General features: G+C 38.0%; 1 protein-coding gene and 1 long non-coding RNA gene across 5 annotated transcripts; one reads left to right on the forward strand and one right to left on the reverse strand.

Annotated features, from left to right (window-relative positions):
- The first annotated feature begins 584 nt into the window (after positions 1-584).
- Positions 585-17,015, forward strand: LOC147796863 (uncharacterized). The gene is made up of 2 exons (XR_015427581.1): positions 585-743; positions 14,175-17,015. It is a non-coding gene; the product is annotated as an uncharacterized LOC147796863 (long non-coding RNA).
- On the reverse strand, positions 1,451-21,268 carry LOC110983577 (cytoplasmic protein NCK2-like). Of its 4 annotated transcripts, none has more exons than XM_022242929.2 (3): positions 21,141-21,268; positions 8,187-9,127; positions 1,451-6,365 (listed from the first exon to the last, which is right to left on the reverse strand). In XM_022242929.2, exons 1-3 carry the CDS (start codon positions 21,175-21,177, stop codon positions 6,132-6,134), a joined length of 1,212 nt encoding a protein of 403 aa, XP_022098621.1. In that variant the 5' UTR covers positions 21,178-21,268; the 3' UTR covers positions 1,451-6,131. The 4 variants fall into 4 exon arrangements, with proteins under 4 accessions (XP_022098621.1, XP_022098623.1, XP_022098624.1 ...); XM_022242931.2 differs by lacking the exon at positions 21,141-21,268 and adding an exon at positions 19,209-19,438; XM_022242932.2 differs by lacking the exon at positions 21,141-21,268 and adding an exon at positions 14,794-14,929.
- Between the last annotated feature and the right edge of the window lie 36 nt (positions 21,269-21,304).

The following is a 21,304-nucleotide window of genomic DNA, read 5'->3' on the forward strand; positions in this document are numbered from 1 at the left end:
AGGAGCATAATCTGTTGCTATGGCTACAGTGTCACTGTTTTGGCAGCTATTTGTCTCTTCCGTTAAGTGTGTTGTTTCAATGGGACTGTTCCACTTGGAATATCTAGTCAACAGACAACAATTAAAAACATGAAATTTTAATTTGCAATGAAACATGCGTGCTGCATTGCCAAAGGAGACCAGACCCTGATTTTCGGTGTCAACCTGAACATTCCTACACAAGTCGAACGAGGAACAAGTGGGCGGATGCAGGGCGAGTGATTAATACTCTGGGATGAGACTAACGCATGTAGCCCGTACTGATAGATTTCCAGTATAAAAAGACTTCTTAAAGTGATACATTTATATTGTGTTTGTGTACAGTGGCTTTCTAACAATATTTGGCACGAAGACTGTTGCTGTTTTGTTCGTTGAAATGGCAGCAGGAATGAAACTGTTCACATTTGAGTGATACTTGGATACAGGCCTGCATACGAATCCGATTAGACGCTAACTGCCGCGGCACCACGCTCACACGATCTTCTGCATGATGCGCGCCTGCTTTAGGCACTTTCACGGCACCCTATTGGTCGAAGAGGCACGTTTAGAAAGGTCGACAGATATCGCGCGTTGTGATTAGCCAACTCGTTGCAAACTCTTGGAGATGCAATTGTGAATCGCCCGCATTAATTAAAGTAGTCTCGCGGTCGGACATCCGGGAACTCCTGTGCATTACAGAATAGCACGAAGGGTAAAGAAATATGGTAGGGCTGCACCGTGATCAGAATATCAACAAGAATATAATATCAAATCAGTGCTCTGAAATATGTGATTGCCATATTTCAGAGCACTGATCTGATATTATATTCTTGTCGATATACGAAGGGTAAATTTGCCCTTTCGCTGTGTGTTAAGTCCATAGTGATGTCAGCCGACAAGAGAATAGTCTTTGTCATTCGGTCATATCCATGCTACATGTAAACAAACTAATTTCTCTTAAAACTGCCAGCCTAACAAAGAAATTTAATGAACGGTTGAAACTTGTTTATAAACAGGGACGAAAGATGTTAATTTTTTTGACAAAAATAATAAGCAAAACAGAAACATCGTGACATAGAAATAAAATGCAACAATTCCGTGAAAAGAACTACAATGCATGGTCAAACAGTTTGGAAAACACGACAGCTGGTTACTAAACGTTGAACACTTTTGTACTTTCCCACATGACCGGCAAATGCACAAACTGGAAATGAGAAAAACAAATAAGAAGTGCTGTAGCCCCGAAAAGTGTGTTGCAACATCAGGTAAATTCAATAAGCTTTTATCAGGATTCTGCAAAGCGGAATTTCCTCATTTAAAATTACTTTCCTTGCTTACGTCCAAAACATCTTTTCACTGAACTGCGATCTAGAAAGCTTTAAAATGAAAGTAAATGCCAGCATAAACGAAACCTCTACTTCAGGAAACAGCATCATTTTAAGTGTAATTTATTCCATACAAACAACGCAGGGCATACGGAACATGTTACTTTAATGCTTGCTAGTGTAGTCTATATATCCAGTATTTTCACATCAATATCAAATTTTGAGTAAGAAGATTACAGTTTAATTACATTACGTGATGTACAATGTCATACAAAATTAATATAACATGTTTGAGAACAGATGGATGGACTTAAATTTTGGTATTTGATGTTGAAAATAATAATGGTCGACTTGGATGATTCTGAAAACAGATTGCCTAGGTAATCAGAAAAATGACCAAAATCCATCACTCAGTTGAACTTTATATGCTGACAAACTGATAGGAGAACCATGTTATATTTGGTTTGCTTTACGTCACACATATGCAGCTACATGTATTATTACGAAATCTATCCTATTTGGGCATGATAAACCCATGTCATGCAAACGCTGTGGTACCCACACAGCTACTCCACATGATAGGGGTGGTGTACAGTTTAGGTCATGGAGGCTACGTTCGGTTTAGGTAGAGCAATACCCATTAAGAAATGACTTGAATGGAGTCTTATCAGTAGACATGGCAGATTCAAAGATAAATTCTAAGATTCTCAGGGGATCATGGGAAGTAACCAAAGACTACACCAACCAGCTCACTTTTGATATACATGTTGATATTTTATAACATGTTTCAATTTTACAAATTTAACATATTTGTGGCCAATTTGATATGCATGATGCTGAACGCAAATATTCATATAATACCCACAGCACTGTAGCTCACAACCCAGAAGCACACAATATATGCAAAGACGTCAACAAAGAAATGTTCAATTAATGTGCGTGTACACAGGAAGCAGAAATCCGTAAGAAAAAACCCAGGTGAAGCCTTTGAAATCAAAAGGGACTTTCTGTGAAGCCATTCATCAAACTAGATAAGGAGCTAGAGCAAAAACTTCAAATTCAGAGCTAGTCACACCATGCACCTGTGCAAACTAATTAGCCTGAATTTGCTTTGGCAAGTGCATTAAACGTTGTGCTTTGATGATAATCATCAATGAGAGATACATGTATCAAATACAATAAACAAACCTGGCTTCTCATGCATCGCATCTACTTGGATATAATAACAATTTCCATTCACAAGACCTTTTCAAATAAAATACTACGTTTAGAACACCAAATAAGTGTTTAAAATGAAAGGAAAAAAATCATACTTGTTTCCAAGAAACAGAAGTTCAATGTATAAATTACACAATTATTTCTGCATCAAGAAATCCTTATGCCATTATGTACATGTAAACTCGCTATACAAGGGGTTTATCATTTCCATGTACAATGTACATGTACTTTCAATTAGAATTACATGATACCTTGGTGCACAACAGGGAGATATTGGTGACATGGTACATCTGTATCAACACCAAATCATGCACAAATTTAGACAAGAAAATGGGTACACAAGTATAGGACATGAAACTGGACAGAAGAAAACATGCTTCAAGCTGTCTTCGTTGACAAGTTGACAAAAATCAGATTGAATGTCAGCTGATCACAAGCATGTTTTAGGAACACTTCTGTTTTAACAATCATTATAAATTGTCTGACTGTATAAATAACTGAAGTGTACTCTAAATATAATTAATCTATCTTGGTCTTAATTCTTTATTAATAAAAAAAAGGGCAGGAAGTTTAAACTGGCCTATTTACTCCTTTTTTTATGGGGGTTAAGGTACAGACTGAGTCTCCCTCATCCATTGATACCTGGAAAAAATACAGTTGTCTTTTACACTTTTCATACGCATAATTACATGTACAGTATATGTACGTGTATAAAGCATGATTACTAAAATATGCAGGGAGTCACTTTCAATATGTTATTTAGGTTTAATGCATGTACGTTTACATTGTACATTTTCTTTGTGAAAACATGACCTGACCAGGGACTTCCAGGTCACAGTTAACAGTCTACACCACATCACTGTACACGTACATATATCTTGTATCCACTGTAACAAAACTTCTCTGTATATCTGTAAAACCTTTACTGCTCATGAGAATGATATCTATTCACTGTTTTGAAAACTATCAGGACTGAATCTGGGTAATTAGTATTTTACTCTACATGTACATGCGCACTGCAGTACAAAGTACACAAATAGCTGATAAAATACAAGAAGAATACAGAGTCTTGTATCACTCGCACTTTGTCCATAGAGATAGTGAAAGTGCACAAGTAACAGACGGTGACTGTTTCCAGGAACAAGTGAAATAAAGTAACCCCTCCATGTTGAAAACATACACGTACATGAACTTCATTGTCCAGTACTGTAACCAGGGCCCAACTAATTCTAGAGGCACTTTTAAGAACCATTTTTAATTGTTGGTTATGGTACAGCCCTAGACTATGTTTGAAAGTTTAGAACTATCGAAGAAAGTAACAATTCTCTAACTGTAAAGTACTTACAGAGAGGAAAGACAGGAAAAAGGATCCATGGAGAATGTAGGGTGGAACATTTTAGGCAGTGAATAAGTACAAAATGCTACAAATAAATACGTAAATGAATATAAAATTATTTTTTAAAAGTCAGAAGAGTCATGCGGAAGTTTTGTCAATATTCCCCAGACCAAATAAAAGTATTTAAGTGCAAAAAAAACCTTGTCTGAAAACTGGAGTTGTTCTCAATTTTCACACAGATACATGTACATGTATTAGCACATGTAGTTGAGAAAACCTTCAGATTATTAGCAGTCAGTTCATTTCTTTAATTGTGTTCAGTCTAAATAATTTCAATATCACATTACTGGTATTTCCATTAGCTGGAATGAAAACTGATGAAAATGAAAAAATTGAAAACGTTATTACAAAATCATTATCAATCCAAAGATGTTAGGGTAATGCGGTGTAGGAACACAACTTTGTAGGAAAAAATCATTCTGATATGTACATTTAGACATACATGTATATGTGAGGGATGCTCTGTTTCACTAAAAATAACAAGAGTATTGTGGTTTACTTTCTTAATATACTGAAAGTACATGTACAATACATGTTATGTGTAAAGTTAATGACTTTACATGAAACATGGTTAACAGCATGTACTGTACCGTGTACACCATATGCACAATGCAACTAAAAATTTTTTACAAAAGCTTGTTTGCTCTAGTAATCACTGCAGCTGTAGTGTCGAGTGTCGACCAACAATTTTTCCTATATTATTCTCCTTTCAAAGGAAAAACGATGTTACACAAATGCTAAAAATTTCCCTTTGATGTATACATGTACAGTGTACCTGTATACATGTACATGGACTGTGGTAGGTGGTATTAATATTCAAATGTACATTCCTGTTATGTTAAATCCTCAAAATTAGAATGTCCATGAAGTTGATATAAAGCACACACTTAACACTGAAAAGTCATGCATAACACTGTATCATCATATACATGTACACGTACAGCAGGAGTAAATGACACATGTAGTCACGGAGTAAAGCTTAATTCCGCTCCACACACAAAAATAACTGAGCAGAGCAAACTTGTAACATCGAAGGGCATGGTGAAACCACCTGCGTTAGGAAACCTTTAGGATCTGCTTTTGTGTGCAGCATAAACACCATTCTTACAGGTTGAATTCTATATTCAACAGGTCACATGTAATACTTTGTGATAATTCACACACTGGCTACACATGTAATCTGCTAACGCAATCATACATTCTCACTAGGTGCACTCGCACAGTCACTCCAAAGTATATGTGAATGCATTGGTTTCCAGCTACAAACTGATCTACGTACAATGTACATGTGTCCCTCTGTTTCCAAGGTTCATGAATGAAACCTAAAGGTGCTGATTTAACTCCAAGGTGGACATTTTGGTATCAATTGCGAAAAAGTAGTCTTATTACATGTCTATGGGTGAGGTGTAGTGACAGTGGGGGGGGGGCACCATCCTCACCCATTGTTCCTGTTGGCAACACTTTGTAAGAGATGACCCCCATGAACAGTACCTCCTTGTGCTAGTGGAAAACTTCCTTAAAGAGTGCAAATTAGGCAGGCAGCTATGATACATGTACGTGTATCAGTCAGGTTATACAGTCTACTAGACCGATTGCACCCACTGAGTCACATGACCTACAGTGGGAGTCAAACATCAATACACAGTGTCCTCCCAAAGCAAAGTGCGCCGTAAGTATTATTTATCAAAAACAAAGCCAACGGTCACTATAATACACAGACTGCAGATGTGTTGGGTACTATATCCAAAATTGGCTTCACTTTTGGTAAACCGCATTTTGCTTTGGGGTTTGATGATGTTTGATACCCACTATAGGTCATGTGACTTGGCAGGCGCAAATGGTGTATTCTAGCACGAGGTTTCAAGTTTAACATGATCCATGACCTAGTTAGTGCAAATAGCACGCTCTTCTCTCATTTATTCTCAAGTGAGTTCCTCAGTACCATTCTAACTTCTTGCTGACATCTAATTCAACTCTACCATACAAGAAATTCTACTCAAGCAAGTGGTACATGTATGGGGAGAAACTTCAAGCGAATAATCCCATGTAAGAATTATGTAAGACAACCTTGGAAGGAATGGGTGGGAATGAGTGATAGAGCTATGAGCAGAGTATTCATGAGTAAACCTCAAGATATCTAAGATGTCACAAAGTCCACTTAGACTCCTCTTCTGCTATGGTGGGTAGTGTGCTCCTCCGTTATTGCAAACCTCCCGATACGGCTTGGTGAGGTAAAGCTTAAAGTTTGTCTTGCCACAGCTGAATATTGGCGCCTTTTTGTAGTGCTCTATCAAATAATCCAAGCTTTCAAATCGTTTGGAGCCAATGCAGTATTGATCATCCACCCTCTGGACTTTGAAATGTTTGATTTTATCAGGAGCTTTAACTGACACAGAGTAGCCCCCAGGCTGTAGAGAGAAAAGAAAACAAGAAACTGCTATTAAATTAACAAGGATTCTAGGAATTCATAAAACTTCAGAAGTGTATATAAATATAATCTTCAATAAATAACTATTATTTATATTATCAATGAAATAATGGAAAATGCTTTATTACTTGAATTGACAGCATAACACTTTATGTTTTATGTATGTGTACTACATGTAGTACATGTACATGTATACCTGATTCAATTAATTAAGCAGTGCAAGACTGAGCTTTGAAAAATACAGGTACATTTGCACAGGCGTGTTCATGTATGTGCAAATGTACACGTACTGTAAATGTATGTACCAGTGTGCAAGGCAAATTAATGAATTGAGTGAGACTCACCAACACTCAGAAACAAGTTTGTAGGGACAATTAAGCTCATAAATAAGATACTCTACTATGCTTGAAGTTCATTTAAAATTATCTTTTATTTAATAAAGATGACGTTTTGTGTCAACAAGTAGCAGTACATGTGCATTCAAAGCCACTACTATGGTACAATGTACATGTACATGACATGCACTATGTACATGTACACCTGTACATGTGCATTCAAAGCCACTACTATGGTACAATGTACATGTACATGACATGCACTATGTACATGTACACCTGTACATGTGCATTTACATGTGTGTAATGCTATTTGCAGCAGAGCTGCAGATACTGAACATGTACTGTACACGTACCAGTACATAACAATTACATGTATGTTACAAGTGAGTTTCTAATAGTGTACGCGTAACCTTGGACAAAATTACACAAAACTTGACATCGGACCAATGATTTCTGTTTCAGTGGAAAAATCACCAGAATTAATGAAATTTTTGCATTTTGATAGAATTTGCAATTCAGCTTTAAAAATATCCCTAGGTAAAATAAATATCAAACAGAAAATAAACTGTGTCCATTCAAAACATTCACTTTCAGACTAATAGCCTGAAGCCAAATTATCCAAAAGAAAAACTTGTTCAGCTACATGTACTGCCAATTGGCAATTAATGTACCAATGTATGCTAACCATGCATGTGTCTTCTTAGATTTTGGTTTTGGTCAAAATATGCATGTAAACAAAGATTTCCTGACACTAGAAATACCAGTACATGTACATGTACACATGTGCTATGAAATGGATATTTCTGTGACTATATACATGTACACATGTGCTATGAAACAGATATTTCTGTGACTACATACATGTACACATGTGCTATGAAACAGATATTTCTGTGACTACATACATGTACACATGTGCCATGAAACAGATATTTCTGTGACTACATACATGTACACATGTGCTATGAAACAGATATTTCTCTGACTGTACATGTAGGATTGTCTGCTAATTAATCAAAAATACTGTAACTTAAGATTTATTAGACCTTTATAGGTACTTTTGTTGAAGGGTATAAAATCCACTGATATGTTGTATCGATCTACATGTATTCTCTATGAATAATTGATGTCTAATTAGATCTGAAGTATTTGGTATTACAAAGTCTGCCATGTATGAACCTGAGATAATGGACAGATGGTGACATTTTAATGTCATGCAAAATTGTGGACACTACAAACTTGAAAACAAACACAGGCCATTTTGTATAGTGAACAAAATTTGAGTACATGTATCACTGCACACAGAGAAATGTCCTACGAGAAACCATTCTTAATTCTTCTTTCACCAAAATGTTTTATAAGACACTGGTCTGCGGAAGAAAAATCATCAGGGTTTAAACCAAACAAAACAAAGAAACACCACATAATTAGCCAGTGGCCAAGACTCCCTGTGGGTTACTTACCGTAGTTTCACTTTCCCGTATGAGGAACGTTCCATCTTCACAATTGAGCTCCATCAAAGTTCTCTCACTTTCATCTCTTTTCAGAGTCCCACAGAACCAGATTTTGTGTTTCAAAGAGTTCCCATTTTCTGCCTGTGCCACGCCCACATCATTTGAGATGACTGGATTTGAGACTGGTACATGCTGGGCATTTGCAGTAATCTCTTCCACATAGTTTTTGGGTACAAGACCAATTTCTCCCTTAGTATTTCTTGCCTTCCACCATTCAGGATCATCTTCTGGTCTCTGTAGTATATCCAACCGTTCCCCTTGTTCAAAGTTGAGTTCTTCATCATTTCGTCCCTGGAATTTATAGAGTGCAATGACAGTGTGTATGTAATCCTCTCCCAAAACGTTTTCATCTCCTTTGGAACTCACACTGGATTTTTGACTGGCTGGTAAGCTGTCACCTTCTTCGTTGACATAATTTGAAGGAAACCATCCTGTTTCTCCATTACACTCTCCTCTCCACCATCCATCTCCCGATTTTTCCAGGACAGTTAGTTTCTCTCCTTTCCTAAGTGACAATTCATCTGGTTGCCGTGCGACATAGTTGTATAATACTTTTGCGGGAACACAAAGTTGGTCAAATTCTGCTGATTCGGCAAGATCACGTTGCCCATGTTCAGTGGCATGAGGCAATGGTCCCATTCCTGGTTGCTTCGTGTCCCGAGATGGTACGATCTTGTCACGCAGTTTGTTCATAAAACTCTTTTTTTCCTTTTTGACAAAGTTTGAGGGAACATAGCCCGAGTCTCCCGAGGCTTTGCGGACCTTCCACCAAGATTTGGTGTCATCAATGAGAGTGAGACGCTCATTTTTCCTGATGTTAAGTTCCTCCTGTTGATTAGCTGTGTAATCCCACTTGGCAATGACGTACACTATCTCCTCATCACTCATGACTGGAACAGAAAACAAAAGAAACTATTGCTCTTAAAAGTGAAATAGTACACAAAGCAATAGTACATGAAAAGAATGTGAGATCACAATGGCACTTCCCTCTTTTTAAGGCATCGGAAATGTGCCATCTGATTTCAACACACATGTAGGATTTAATCTGTACTTCCCCTTTTCCAAATTTACAGTACTCTCTGTTCTGTGGTACAGGCTGGAAGTTCCAGTGTACCACCTGACCCTGTGTTTATCCAAGCACAACACATCCCAGTCTTACATGTATTTCTGCTAAACACACCTCATTGACTAAAGCAAACACACACTGTATGGTACCAACACATACTGTAACTGTACATAAATTTGTGCATGTACATGTACTGCATGAGCTGCAAGCTGTCACATTCTGTGGGCTGCATGCACTTGTCCCGCCCCCGGTTCATGTAAATGAATGTAGCCATTAATGTGCATATTAGAATGCCCTGTTACACAGTTCTTCACTGTTTTCATGAAATAAATGTGCCTTTCATATACTGAATTTAACATGTAACTCTAAGTCCACACACAGGTCAGTAAATATTTCCTAACAAATACAAGGTTGAATATTTACATACCATGTACATGTAGTACAAATGGTGCTTCTTACCGTGTTTAACAATGAATGTTTATCTGAAGTTGCTTCTTTTTTTATAACAAATAGTCACATTTTATGAAGGTTTCCATTAAATTGACAAGGAAGGGGATAGATACCAATCCAGTGTGGGGGTACATATGACAGATGACAAACCCAAGAGAGTACTGAAATTTGTAAAATGCTATTCACACCTGATACAAACATATACATTTATAGAGAACATGATCCAAATGCTGTCAGATTTGGTTCCTTTATCCTCCTTTTACACATGTCAATGCGTAATTCTTCTTCTACTCATCCAACTGGAATTCCCAGGGATTCCTCTGCATCTGTGGTTATTGGATTTCAATGCAAGAAAAATGACATCACTTGCCAGACCAATCTTCCTGATGATACATGTAATACATGCACATGTATACCCCACATACATGTACAAGTACATGTACATATACACTCCCACTGTAAGCACTCCAGTGGACAAGAATATGCATACATAATGCTCACAAGCAGTATGCGCCCACAGAGGTCTTGTAACACAACTCATGTACATGTATAATAAACATTACAATGTATGGATATATGACATAACCTTACTGCTATCAAGGTCAGCAATACCCAGTTCTGCATTTACAAGTAGATTATAGTGAGCTGGCAATTTATTACCGGTAGGCTGTCGATGATACCCAGATAAGGTGTGAGTAGACCTGTAACATATGTAGCATCATGACTTGAGCACTTGGCTAGTGTACATGTACATGTAGGCTGGACATGTGCCCATTGCTCTTGCTGGCAAGACAATGATGTCATCGCATACCAAAAATACTTTGTTACGCATTCACCTTTGAACTTCTTCCACTGAAAAGTTGACGTTGCACCAGAACAAGGAATCTTTTAAATGAACAGACATGTATACACATTTGGATTTGAAGTTTGAAGTGGCATTTAAATGCAAACAAATCATGTTTGATGTGAAAGTGTCATACATGTACTGTACTTATTATCAACAGTATTGCCAATCTGTCCTGCAAAGAGCTATTAAAGAGTTCTTATCATATTACTTGTGTGCCTGAGACAATGAAATCAACTCAAATACAGTGCATGTTGGGAAGAAAAGAATTTTCCAAAATTATGCATATCACATGTTTATTGATTAATGTGTACATTAATTCATGTGGTCAATGTACATATATGTACACTGACACAAATGATATATTGTACCAATACAACATCTAGGTACGAATATGAACATATATGTAACGTCTAAAAGTTAGTAATAACTTCCTTTGTTATAAAGTTTACTCACATAAGGTACAGCTGCAATCTGCCTCGTGGTTGATACTGGCATTTACTCAGAAAACATACATGTACATGTAAGCAAAGGGACTGCAGAATCATTTTTCATTGAACACTCGCATCTGCAAAACTGGATGGATTTCGTCTGACTTGTTTACTTAATATTGTTTACACGTCATGATTTAAATATAAAACAAAAAAAAAAGAAAAACACTGTACAAAATGTTCACATTGCATTCGATAAAAGCTTGACAATATTGTGTCCATTATCTCTGTGAAACCACTTGATCTCAAAGTATTAAGGATTGATATGATGTACCCTGTACATCAAAAAGCTTGTCTTGAGCTTTTTCTCCCATTTGTGATTCCAATTCATTTATGAGATACAGAAAAACTTTGTATGTTAAATGTATCCAATTTATGGTAAAGAGGTTTATGTTCTTTCCTGCACATACCTTTACATGTACAGTACCAAGGTATTCCAAGAAAAAAAATGCAATGGGTATCATTACTTGAATTTGACTATAATAACCTCTTTGGTATTATGGTGGTGAAAAGCACAGCATCACCAACATGTTGCTGCCACGTTCACTGGAAAAATCAGGAGTACTCAGTCATGAAGACCAAATTTATGCCCAACTTCACCATATCATGTGCCATTGGAATATCTCCTTCCATGGTCTTCTTACTTACCGGTACCTGGTAGTGGACATGAATAGCTTAAGTACATGTAGCAAGAGTTTTATCAGGCAATGCTAGTCTTGTGCCTGATAGCAACCCTTTGTTTTAACAGAAAACTTTTCCAAACTTGACCCAATCTACAAGTTGATTCGTACAGGTATACATACGTATATGAGTGACTTCTAAGTCAGCCTCGCTGTCACTTAGATCTGCCATAGTTTCCTGGTTAATAGCAACCTCACTTCCTGTTATTTGCTGAACTCTGCTGGACAACAGCTTCAGAGTGTTGAATGGCTCACAACTTTCCAACAATCAAAATATACCAAATCATCGGGAGTGTTCACTGTTATACACATCCTGCTTGACACAAATGGGGCTTGTATAGCACAGCAAATGACACAAAAATAATGCAAACAAGAAGGCAGTAGGCTGCAATTCCAGTAACAAGTTGACTGGTAGAGCTTTTGGTGTCAATGAAGTTCTGCTGTGCTCTCATGCGATAAAACTATGCTAAAGATGTCTGAAAACCAATAAAGCTATAGTCTTTTCCAAAAATGGTAAGACCAAGCATTCAAGCAAGTTGTGGAAAGACACCTGTGCAAGCTATGTCCCTGATAAGGTCACAGCTCAAACGCCACAATGTCTGAATCTAGTGCATCCAGTTCAGCAAATACCCGGTTTTACTTCCTCCTCAAGCTTTCACCTCCAAATGTACATGTACAGTAAATTTGCATCATACAGTGAGTTCTCTGCATGGTGTGACGATCCATACCATACACCTACATTGTACCCATCAATGGTGATCTCAGACACAAAGAATTTAGAAGATTATTGATTGTGAAAAAGAGAAGATGAAGTGAGCACAATTGAAATGGTTGGACCATAGAGCTATGGTTGGACCTATCTGCTAGTAATATACAATCTGTGCAGAGTATAGTAAGTATATGGTACAGGTATTTCCTTGACAAATTTCACTAACCTGCGCATACATTGTAAGACCAGAAACTTAACAAAGGGATGGTGGAATTTAAATATAAATACCCAACTTGTGCACTTGAATAGCAGACAAGCCAGGCAGGCATGATTGCTTTAAAACCACTGTTAGGGCTTTTTACGCCCACTGATGTGAAAAAGCACATGTACTTAAATTTTAATTCAGAGGTGTTTGCCAAATATTGAAATATTGTGCAGGAAACAAATGATTTTTAGGAAAATTTAACATGACTTAAAAATCAGGTTACTCTAGAGTAACTGTACATGAATTGCCACGGTCTAAACTACAGTTGGAATCCTTCCATGGTTGACATGTGATTGGGATTCGCATCAGTACCTACCGGTAACTACACGTACTTCATTGGATATTCTTAGAATATTAATATTATGGAATTTGCATGTCATCTTGCTGGTAAAGCTACATACATATATACATGTAGATCTTTCATCACACTTCTAATCTTTTCAAAAATCTAACATGAGAAACAATCTCAGACACTGGTAACAAGGTACATGTACGTGTATCTTAACACACTGTTCCTGCTATCTTGAGGGCTTTACTCTTTGCATCTCTCCAGACGTACATTATTTCAGGCTTGAAAACTAGAGGATCATAGGCATTCTTGAAGAATTCAAGCTTTGTAGACAAGAGAACTACTTTAAGTCCTAAATAATGTATATCTATCTCACTTTCTTTTTGGGGGGTTATACACATAATTTTTGAATATAACGTTTACACTTTTTTTTATTAGAGAGTGAAAACAGAATAAATACGTGTAGGTGAATAATTCATGCATAGCTGTGTTGGCAGCAGACTTTTTCATTTAAAATTGACAGGGACTTTCGTTAATTTGGCAATTACATCCTATGAAAACAGCCAGTACACTGTGGCAATTGCTGAGTGTTGATCGTCGGTTGTTAGTTTTTATCTTTTGCAGCAGAACTTTTTTCATGACCATGTCAGGGCAAACTTACAGTGTCAGAGTAAGGTCACAAAAAAGTCTCATGTGGACAGCCACTGCAATGTAAAACTAACAATGGATGAAGTGAATAAGTCAAAGGATACCTGTATGACCTCTGTTGTTTGCCATGCACAATCCCATTTAATACTGCATATAAACATGTAGGATATCAGAGATGTAAATAGATGACTTGACAATGTACCATAAAAAAAGAAAAGAAAAGAAAAATTTCGCACTTCCGTGAGGTTACATCCGGTGTCAGATAATAAGGTCAGTCAGATGATACCCTTGCAGGATTCTCAGAAGACATGCTACTGCAGGTGACTGGTGACTTTTAAGTCCCTTGGCAAGTGACCAGGGAATTTCTGCAGGCCAAGACCAATTCATGTATGAATGCAAAGAAGAATAACTGTGATGGAATGTTGACATGGTTCCTTTTTACAATTTTAGTCCAAAGTGAATGTGGCTTATGTTATTCTTTTCCAAACAAAACAGTGAAATCTGAATCAATATACCGGAGTCCCTCCTTTAAGAGGCCAATCTAAGGACACGAAGTCTGAGGACACAGTGTAGACCAACTGTGTGCAAGCATGGAGCTACCTCTACCTGTACAAGCACACAATATTCAACGATGGTATTGATCAGTGGTGAATGGGCACAGTACAACAGGAAATGATAAGGCTTCAGGGAGTACAAAACATATCAAATTGAGGCGCTGGAGAGGGACAGATTACACACAGGGAAGTTCAGTTAAATAGCACCTGCGGTCATAACAAGCAATATGTCTGGAGATGCTCTGTGGTGGCAATTCTATTTCATATGGATGGTTTAACTGTTGCAGTTTCAAGATGCAGGCCAGTGAACTTTGGCATGCAAATTCACAGCTTCCGTGTGGTATATTGTATGAGTATGAACCAAATTTCCCTGTCTGATGCATGCGTTTCTTAAATTCATTAACACATTGTACATGTACACATACATACAGTGTACATTTACTTTATGTATGTAAATGACATTTTCATAAGTGTCAGGCAAGTTCAAAACTATGTGAATTTAAAACTACTGACTTCAGTGCAAGGTATGTGTATAATACTTTACATGTACATGTACTTACCACAAGTCTTGCTGTAAGAAAGTTGAAGTTACTCCCTGGGTATCAGCCTCTTTATTAGTACAGATAAACGTACACAGACTTGATTTCTGAACATTAATCTCTGCAGTTGCGAGAAATCGTCAACAGCTAAAGAAAAGCAGTTTATTCGAGTTTTAAAGGAAAGTTGAGGCAATTTTCCAACATGATGTAAACGTACACCCAAACCAACCCTATAATATGGGGGTGATATGTTTGGAGAGTGAGTCATTTGGCCAAACAAGGGGCAAAAGTTAAGTAGGATTTCCTTTCACTGGATCCAAGCAATGAGTCAGCACATGAATTAGTTGACAATTTCACATTATTCATGGCAGATTGAATCCTAGCTAAATAGTTAGATCTACATGTACATGTATAGTTAAAGAGTACAGAGGACTTAATTTTGGCAGGATCGTGGACTGCAAGTCTTAACCTTAACCACAACAAAGTATCTTAGCTTTACATCTTGACAGGGATATGGACAATCATCATAACCTTACATTATGAAGACTTGGAAGTAAGGAGGGCTTACATGTAGGTGCCGACTGTCACGTTTACATGTGTAAGAAGGAATTGCACAATCAAAGCAGTACCCCAAACTCTGTTTAGGATCAAGACTGACCAATTCGATATAAGTCATTCATGGCTAATTTATGTGTTCTGAAGATCTAAGGATCCTCCAAATAAACGTTTTGTCAATACCACATTTCATGCTGTATCTTTAAAAAAAACAACTTTGAGTTTGGAAGGCCTCGCTCTGAAGTGACCACTGTAGCCTGCACAAGACAAGACAATTATAAGCGATGCCAAATAAAAATCCTTTTTTACAAACAGGTCACTACTGGCAACCTTCCCGGCACTGTACATATGTACGCATGTATACACAAACTGGTGTGTGTTGGAAGTAGTGACAGGTGCAGAAAGTTGAGAAGATGTGAAACTAGATTCAGTGGAAGTGACTGACATGCCTATCCAGTGAGGTGTCTGACTTGCTTTCTTGAGTCCGGCAACATGGAAGAATGGAGGAAATCAACATAAAGGGAGATAGCATCTACATGTAGATCTTGGGGGCTTCTTGAGTCAGACCATGAGAGATTGAGAATTTAGAAGAAATTTTCTACAGTAATGGGTTACATGTAAATGTACCAACCAAAATGCCGAGGATTTTATCATTTTTTAAAGCATGGTTTTCTGCGACCACTAACTGCTGTGCTGACCACAGCCAGCTTGATGACTAATCACATACACAGGCTGGAAAGAGAGACTACACAATAACACAGCAACCAGGTAAACCACAATGACCAAAGAGTATTGGGAAGTATTGTTGACCAGCACATTTTTGGCCAAACACCACCAATGAGGAAATGCAAAGGGTTGGAAAGAGCAGAGTCAGGGATGTACTCATCAATAAACCCATTACTGTATCCTTAGCAGCATGGTATCAAGCCATCAACAAATACCAAAATGCTTCTCAACATCATGTACACATGTACATGTAGTATGCCACAGGATGGAGCCACATGTATGATGACATATATCTAAGGGCGTGTTCTCATATACACCTAACAAACTTGCCTATGAAAGGAAATATGATCAAAGACAATTTGGAGTTTTGGACCATATTGAAATAATGGCATGTTTGGCTATTTCTTGGTTACCAAATTGAAAGTTTTAACTGAACTAGTGTTAAGGCAACCAGTAGTTCTTGGACTAGAAGTTGGTAGAGACGTAGGAATGCTTGAGTTTGGCTCAAACCATTTGTTCTTTTTATGATATGAATGGACAGCAATGAGAGGCTGCTCTGCTGTGAGCTTTCGTAGACGGGATTCTTGACCTTTTACTGCTCATGTTCCACATGACAAGGTTCAGCGGTGAGGGATTGGTTATATTTTCAGAATCTGTAAAGTTCTGCGTTGAGCACACTGGGTAAGAAATTGTCAAGTAAAGGGACATACATGTAGGCCAAGGAACATGTACATTGTTGGTGCATGCACATTTCTGCTTATGTTCAAAGTATCACCACTGTGATTGATTCAATTTTCCATTTTCAATCACGTAAGAGTTACTTAAGTATGATAATAAAGAAGAAAGCTAATGATAGGAAATTGTGACTTTCCCTGGTAACAATGAATGCCTGATGTCATAAATGTTCCATTCCTGATATTTGGCAATAAAACAGACCATGTCTAGCTCCAAGGTAAAGCCAACTATTAATGGGGTCTCTGGGTCTGCTGTGTTGGTGTTCTTGAGATTCATGTAGCCTACAAAGGCCCTACATACATATACAGTATGTCCGTGTGGTTCATGTAATTTTATACTGAACATGATAACTTTGCACAAAAATTTTACTACTGTTATCAGTGGCTGATTGGCAGGTATACCAGGGTAAAAGTAAATGAAGTGTATATTTGATGGAATTCGGTTAATCCTTATTTTTTTTTCTTCAAATACTGCCATGGAGCAGATGCAATAATTATAATACAATTCCCCCTCTAACATGTCCGAACAGGCAGAAACTGAAGGAGCATGTGCATGTAGTCTAGGGATTGCAGTGTGGTACTGCCAACTTAGAGACTTGACTTCTGTGCCTGACCATTGTGGGCATTTTAAATTTTTTACCACCTCAAAAAGTCTAAACGTAATCCCTTTATTTTTTCAAATTGAGTCTTACAATGCATTGCAGGATATTTCTTTTAATGACTTGTAGCTCTGGAAGATTTCTTAAGGGGGAAAGTTTAAAACTGCAGTATGTAAGGTCCAAGTTCCGCCTCGTGGAATCTGAATTCACAATGCTAAGGTATGCATTGGACTAGTCAAAGTATGTAGTTGTAGTACTACATGTAAGTATGAAAACACTCATCTGGGCATTTCAGTTACTGTGCTGGTACACAATCCAATCAGGACTGTGAACCAGTGAAATATATCTGTTAAGTGCAATCTTGAATCTTGCTCAAATTTATGTAGGCCTTATGGTATCACTGTGACTACCTGACGACCAACGACTGCTCCCTCCTGAGTTGATTATCCTATGAATGCATTTTACATTCAAATGCACATCAACTAAAGACGGACTATACACATGTAATAAATTAGTGCGTGATTCAAAATTGTGCTGAACACATCTGTCATGTCTACTGCCAAAAGTAAGCCTCCAGCTAATTACCAGAAGGCCTAATGCCTAACGTTAGGCCTTCAGCTAGGCCTAGGGCCTATAGAATTATATTTTTGTATGGTAGAAATAAAACCAGAAATTGAATCACAGTTACACTAAAGAATAGTTTTTTTACCTGTCTCGACAACCAAAATACAGAAATTACACAACAGTTGTTATGCCTTAACTACAGCATCAGTCTCAACAATAACTGGGACTGGCCCAACTATAGTCACATGTAGGACCGCCCCAACTCCATGTATAGTGCTATAGTTGGGCTGGCCCAACTGCAGCACAATATTAAGTATGGTGGCCCTGGATGGGGCATTGCCAATCGTCAACATTGCCGTCAGTATTTGCGACCAAATTATCGACTCTTATCTCTGGTCGCAAATATTGATGTGATGTTTTTTTCCAGCGAGCAAAGTGGAAATGCTCATGTGCAAGTCAATGACCTACATTTTTTGGCTTGATTTCAAGTCACTTTTTGGCTAGGCAGTTTTGGCACAATGCAGGGGGCACAAAGTTAAAAAGCAATTGCTTTTTTCTATGGCTGAGTAACTTCTCTCTCTACTTGGCTTGCTGAAAAAAAAATTCACGGCAATATTTGTGACCGGAGACATGAGTTGTAAATTTGGTCACAAATATTAGCATCAATATTTGCGACTGAAGAGTGGGTCGTAAATTTCGTTACAAATTTATACATCAACATTGACGACTGGCGATGTCCCTCCAGGGCCACCATAGTTATGTGCCCAAGAATCATGAGCATGCCATAGCCATATACTATAGGCAAACAAAAGTCAGCAACTTTTCCTTGCAGAAACAAGATTTTACGATGAAGTGCCATATTTTAGATGAATTATGTCAGGTTTGAGCTGCATAAACTCGAAGGTTGAGAAACATCCTGCAGACCTTCCCCCAGAACTGTGGGGTCCAATACAATAGCCAGTTGGGCCACCCCAACCATGCGAACTGCAGCACTGTTGTTGGGACAGACGCTAGTATATTTCATGTATTTGGGGCGTAACACAGTCATGACAATGGCATTCATGCTCAAATGCTTTAAAACAAATAGCCCGAGCTTTTGTGCACATGTGGACAAGGCAAAAGGCTGGGCTCTGTCTTTCGGGAGTAGCCTAATGAGTAACAGTAACACAAAGAGAAATGGTAGGTTTAGGCTATTTTGTGTTCTTTCCTCAGTGTTCGTCCACAATATAACAACATTGACACGGTATTTTTTACATACCATATCACTGATGTTCTCTTCAATTCCGACGAATAGTGTTGATTTTCCAAAGTCAGAATCAATGAAAATTGAGGGAACTCAAGGCGGTCACGCTGATTCACTGCGCTGAATACATTACAACGCTCGATCAACAGTAAAGCATTGGTAGGCCTACATGTAGACGTATGTACATGTACATTACGTGGTACGGTGGTACACGCGATTACATGTACATGTTCACCTTGTACACATTACACATGTAAAAATCTGTCCAAAATGGCAGACTTCACAGAAAGAAGACTCAATATTAATACGCACGACAATAACAATAAAAGAAGGCATCAGTATTTACTGATTTTACTTTAGGCTTTGAAATCTGAATTTTTAATTCATTTGAATTTTTACACTAAACATGGAAATAGAAAGTCGAATGGGTTTTTAAGTGTGCTATTTTTCGATAGTGTATTCAGCCGGCAGTGCATTAAATCGCCAGTCACTAGAAATGACGTCATGGTTTCCGGTTCGTCACTGAATTAATTCATTGAAAGGTCAGGAAAGACCCTTTTGCAACCGGCGTGGCCGGTGGATGGTCACCGTGACGCATGATATGACAGTTAGTATAGTGTTGATACAACCAAAAATTTCCGGAGATTTGGAAGAGCATTTACATGTACGTTTAGAGGAAAACTGAAACAAATTGGTCCACTTGGCACATTTAACGGTCACGGTAGCAGCACTGAGTTGGGGATGGCGCACTCGTGTCTAGTGTGAACTCAGTGCCCACTGTGGAGGACAACTACAGACCGGAGATTTTTTAATGTCTCATTTTTTGCGGACAAGCGGAAACGATGATGAAATATTACATGATATAGATTGTTTGCAATGGTATCAGTGCATTTACTTGGGGTATTATTTTTTTTGTAATTTCCCCATCTTCCCCCCCCCCTTTTTTTGGGTGGGGTTAACCCCAAACACCCTGGACCGCGCCTTACTACCGATAACGCATCCAGGCGCGGATGCGGCGAGGCATTGGCTTTAATTTCTTTTTGAAATGAGCATTAAAGCCGGTATCTTCCTGTAGATGAAAAGCTCCAATAGGGCCTAAGTTGTGCTTTGCTGAAAAATGGAAACAGCCACTAAAAATAGAAGCGAATCAATGCTCCTATTTTTGAGTCATATTTTCACTGGAAAATTCAGAATCTGTCCAATGTAAAATTGGCATTTCGATTTTGAAGATGCCGCCTTCAAAACAAAAGGCTTAGCCTTGCTCAGTGAAGTCCCTTCTCCGTCACAATAATATTGTGAGGAACTGAAAGTGCAAACATATTCAAAATGGTATTCTCACCTTTGATAGGGCAGTGAAAAAATGGACCGTCATTTATTGGAAAAGAAAATTGCCGCCTTGACGCCAAACTTGGATACGCCACTGGTTAAAACCATTTCTCTTCTCTCGAAATAGCTCCCTAGCTTTCAATTGTACTAGCATTGTCATCATCTGCATGAGTGTTCTAAAAGTTTAAGCACAGTCGATGTTAAGATTAAACGTTTTACTCGGCTGAGATTCAGTATGTGTCGGCGGATAACCGGGGTAATACTGAAGACCTTCAAGTTGTGGCTATAGTTTACAGACTCTGGCGAGGGTCTTTGGGATACCAGAAATTAAGAGGCAAGCCGATCTAGAATGGGAACATTTGCTGTGTCCCTTCCCTATATTCACAAAACAGTTCAAAATAGACCAATGTGTCTGAGTGAATCTTCATTGCTGCTTGTACGTGACTTTCGATGCAGTTATTGCCTGTGCTTTCGATGTACGAAACCCTTTCGTTATTGTAAATACAACCACTATCTTCTTCGCTCGATCCTTTTTGGTCGAAAAACTATAAAATCTGAGTTATCTGATAAAAATATGTACAAAGTAACGTCCTGATAAACATAACTTTAGGAAAAGCTTACCCTTTTCGGTCCTATGTCGGCGTTGTGAGTTCCCCATGATTGTTCCGTTGTTCAAAGGAAGGATTCCAAGTGTTTTATGGAAGGAAACCAGGAAATAATGACACCCGCTGTGATCATAATTACTCAAAGAGGGCGGAATGTTTATCAAACCTCAGAAAGAAAAA

Source organism: Acanthaster planci, linkage group LG14, assembly GCF_054643075.1.
Source record: "Acanthaster planci isolate LZ-2023a linkage group LG14, COTS_SCS, whole genome shotgun sequence".
NCBI classification, from domain to species: Eukaryota; Metazoa; Echinodermata; class Asteroidea; order Valvatida; family Acanthasteridae; genus Acanthaster; species Acanthaster planci.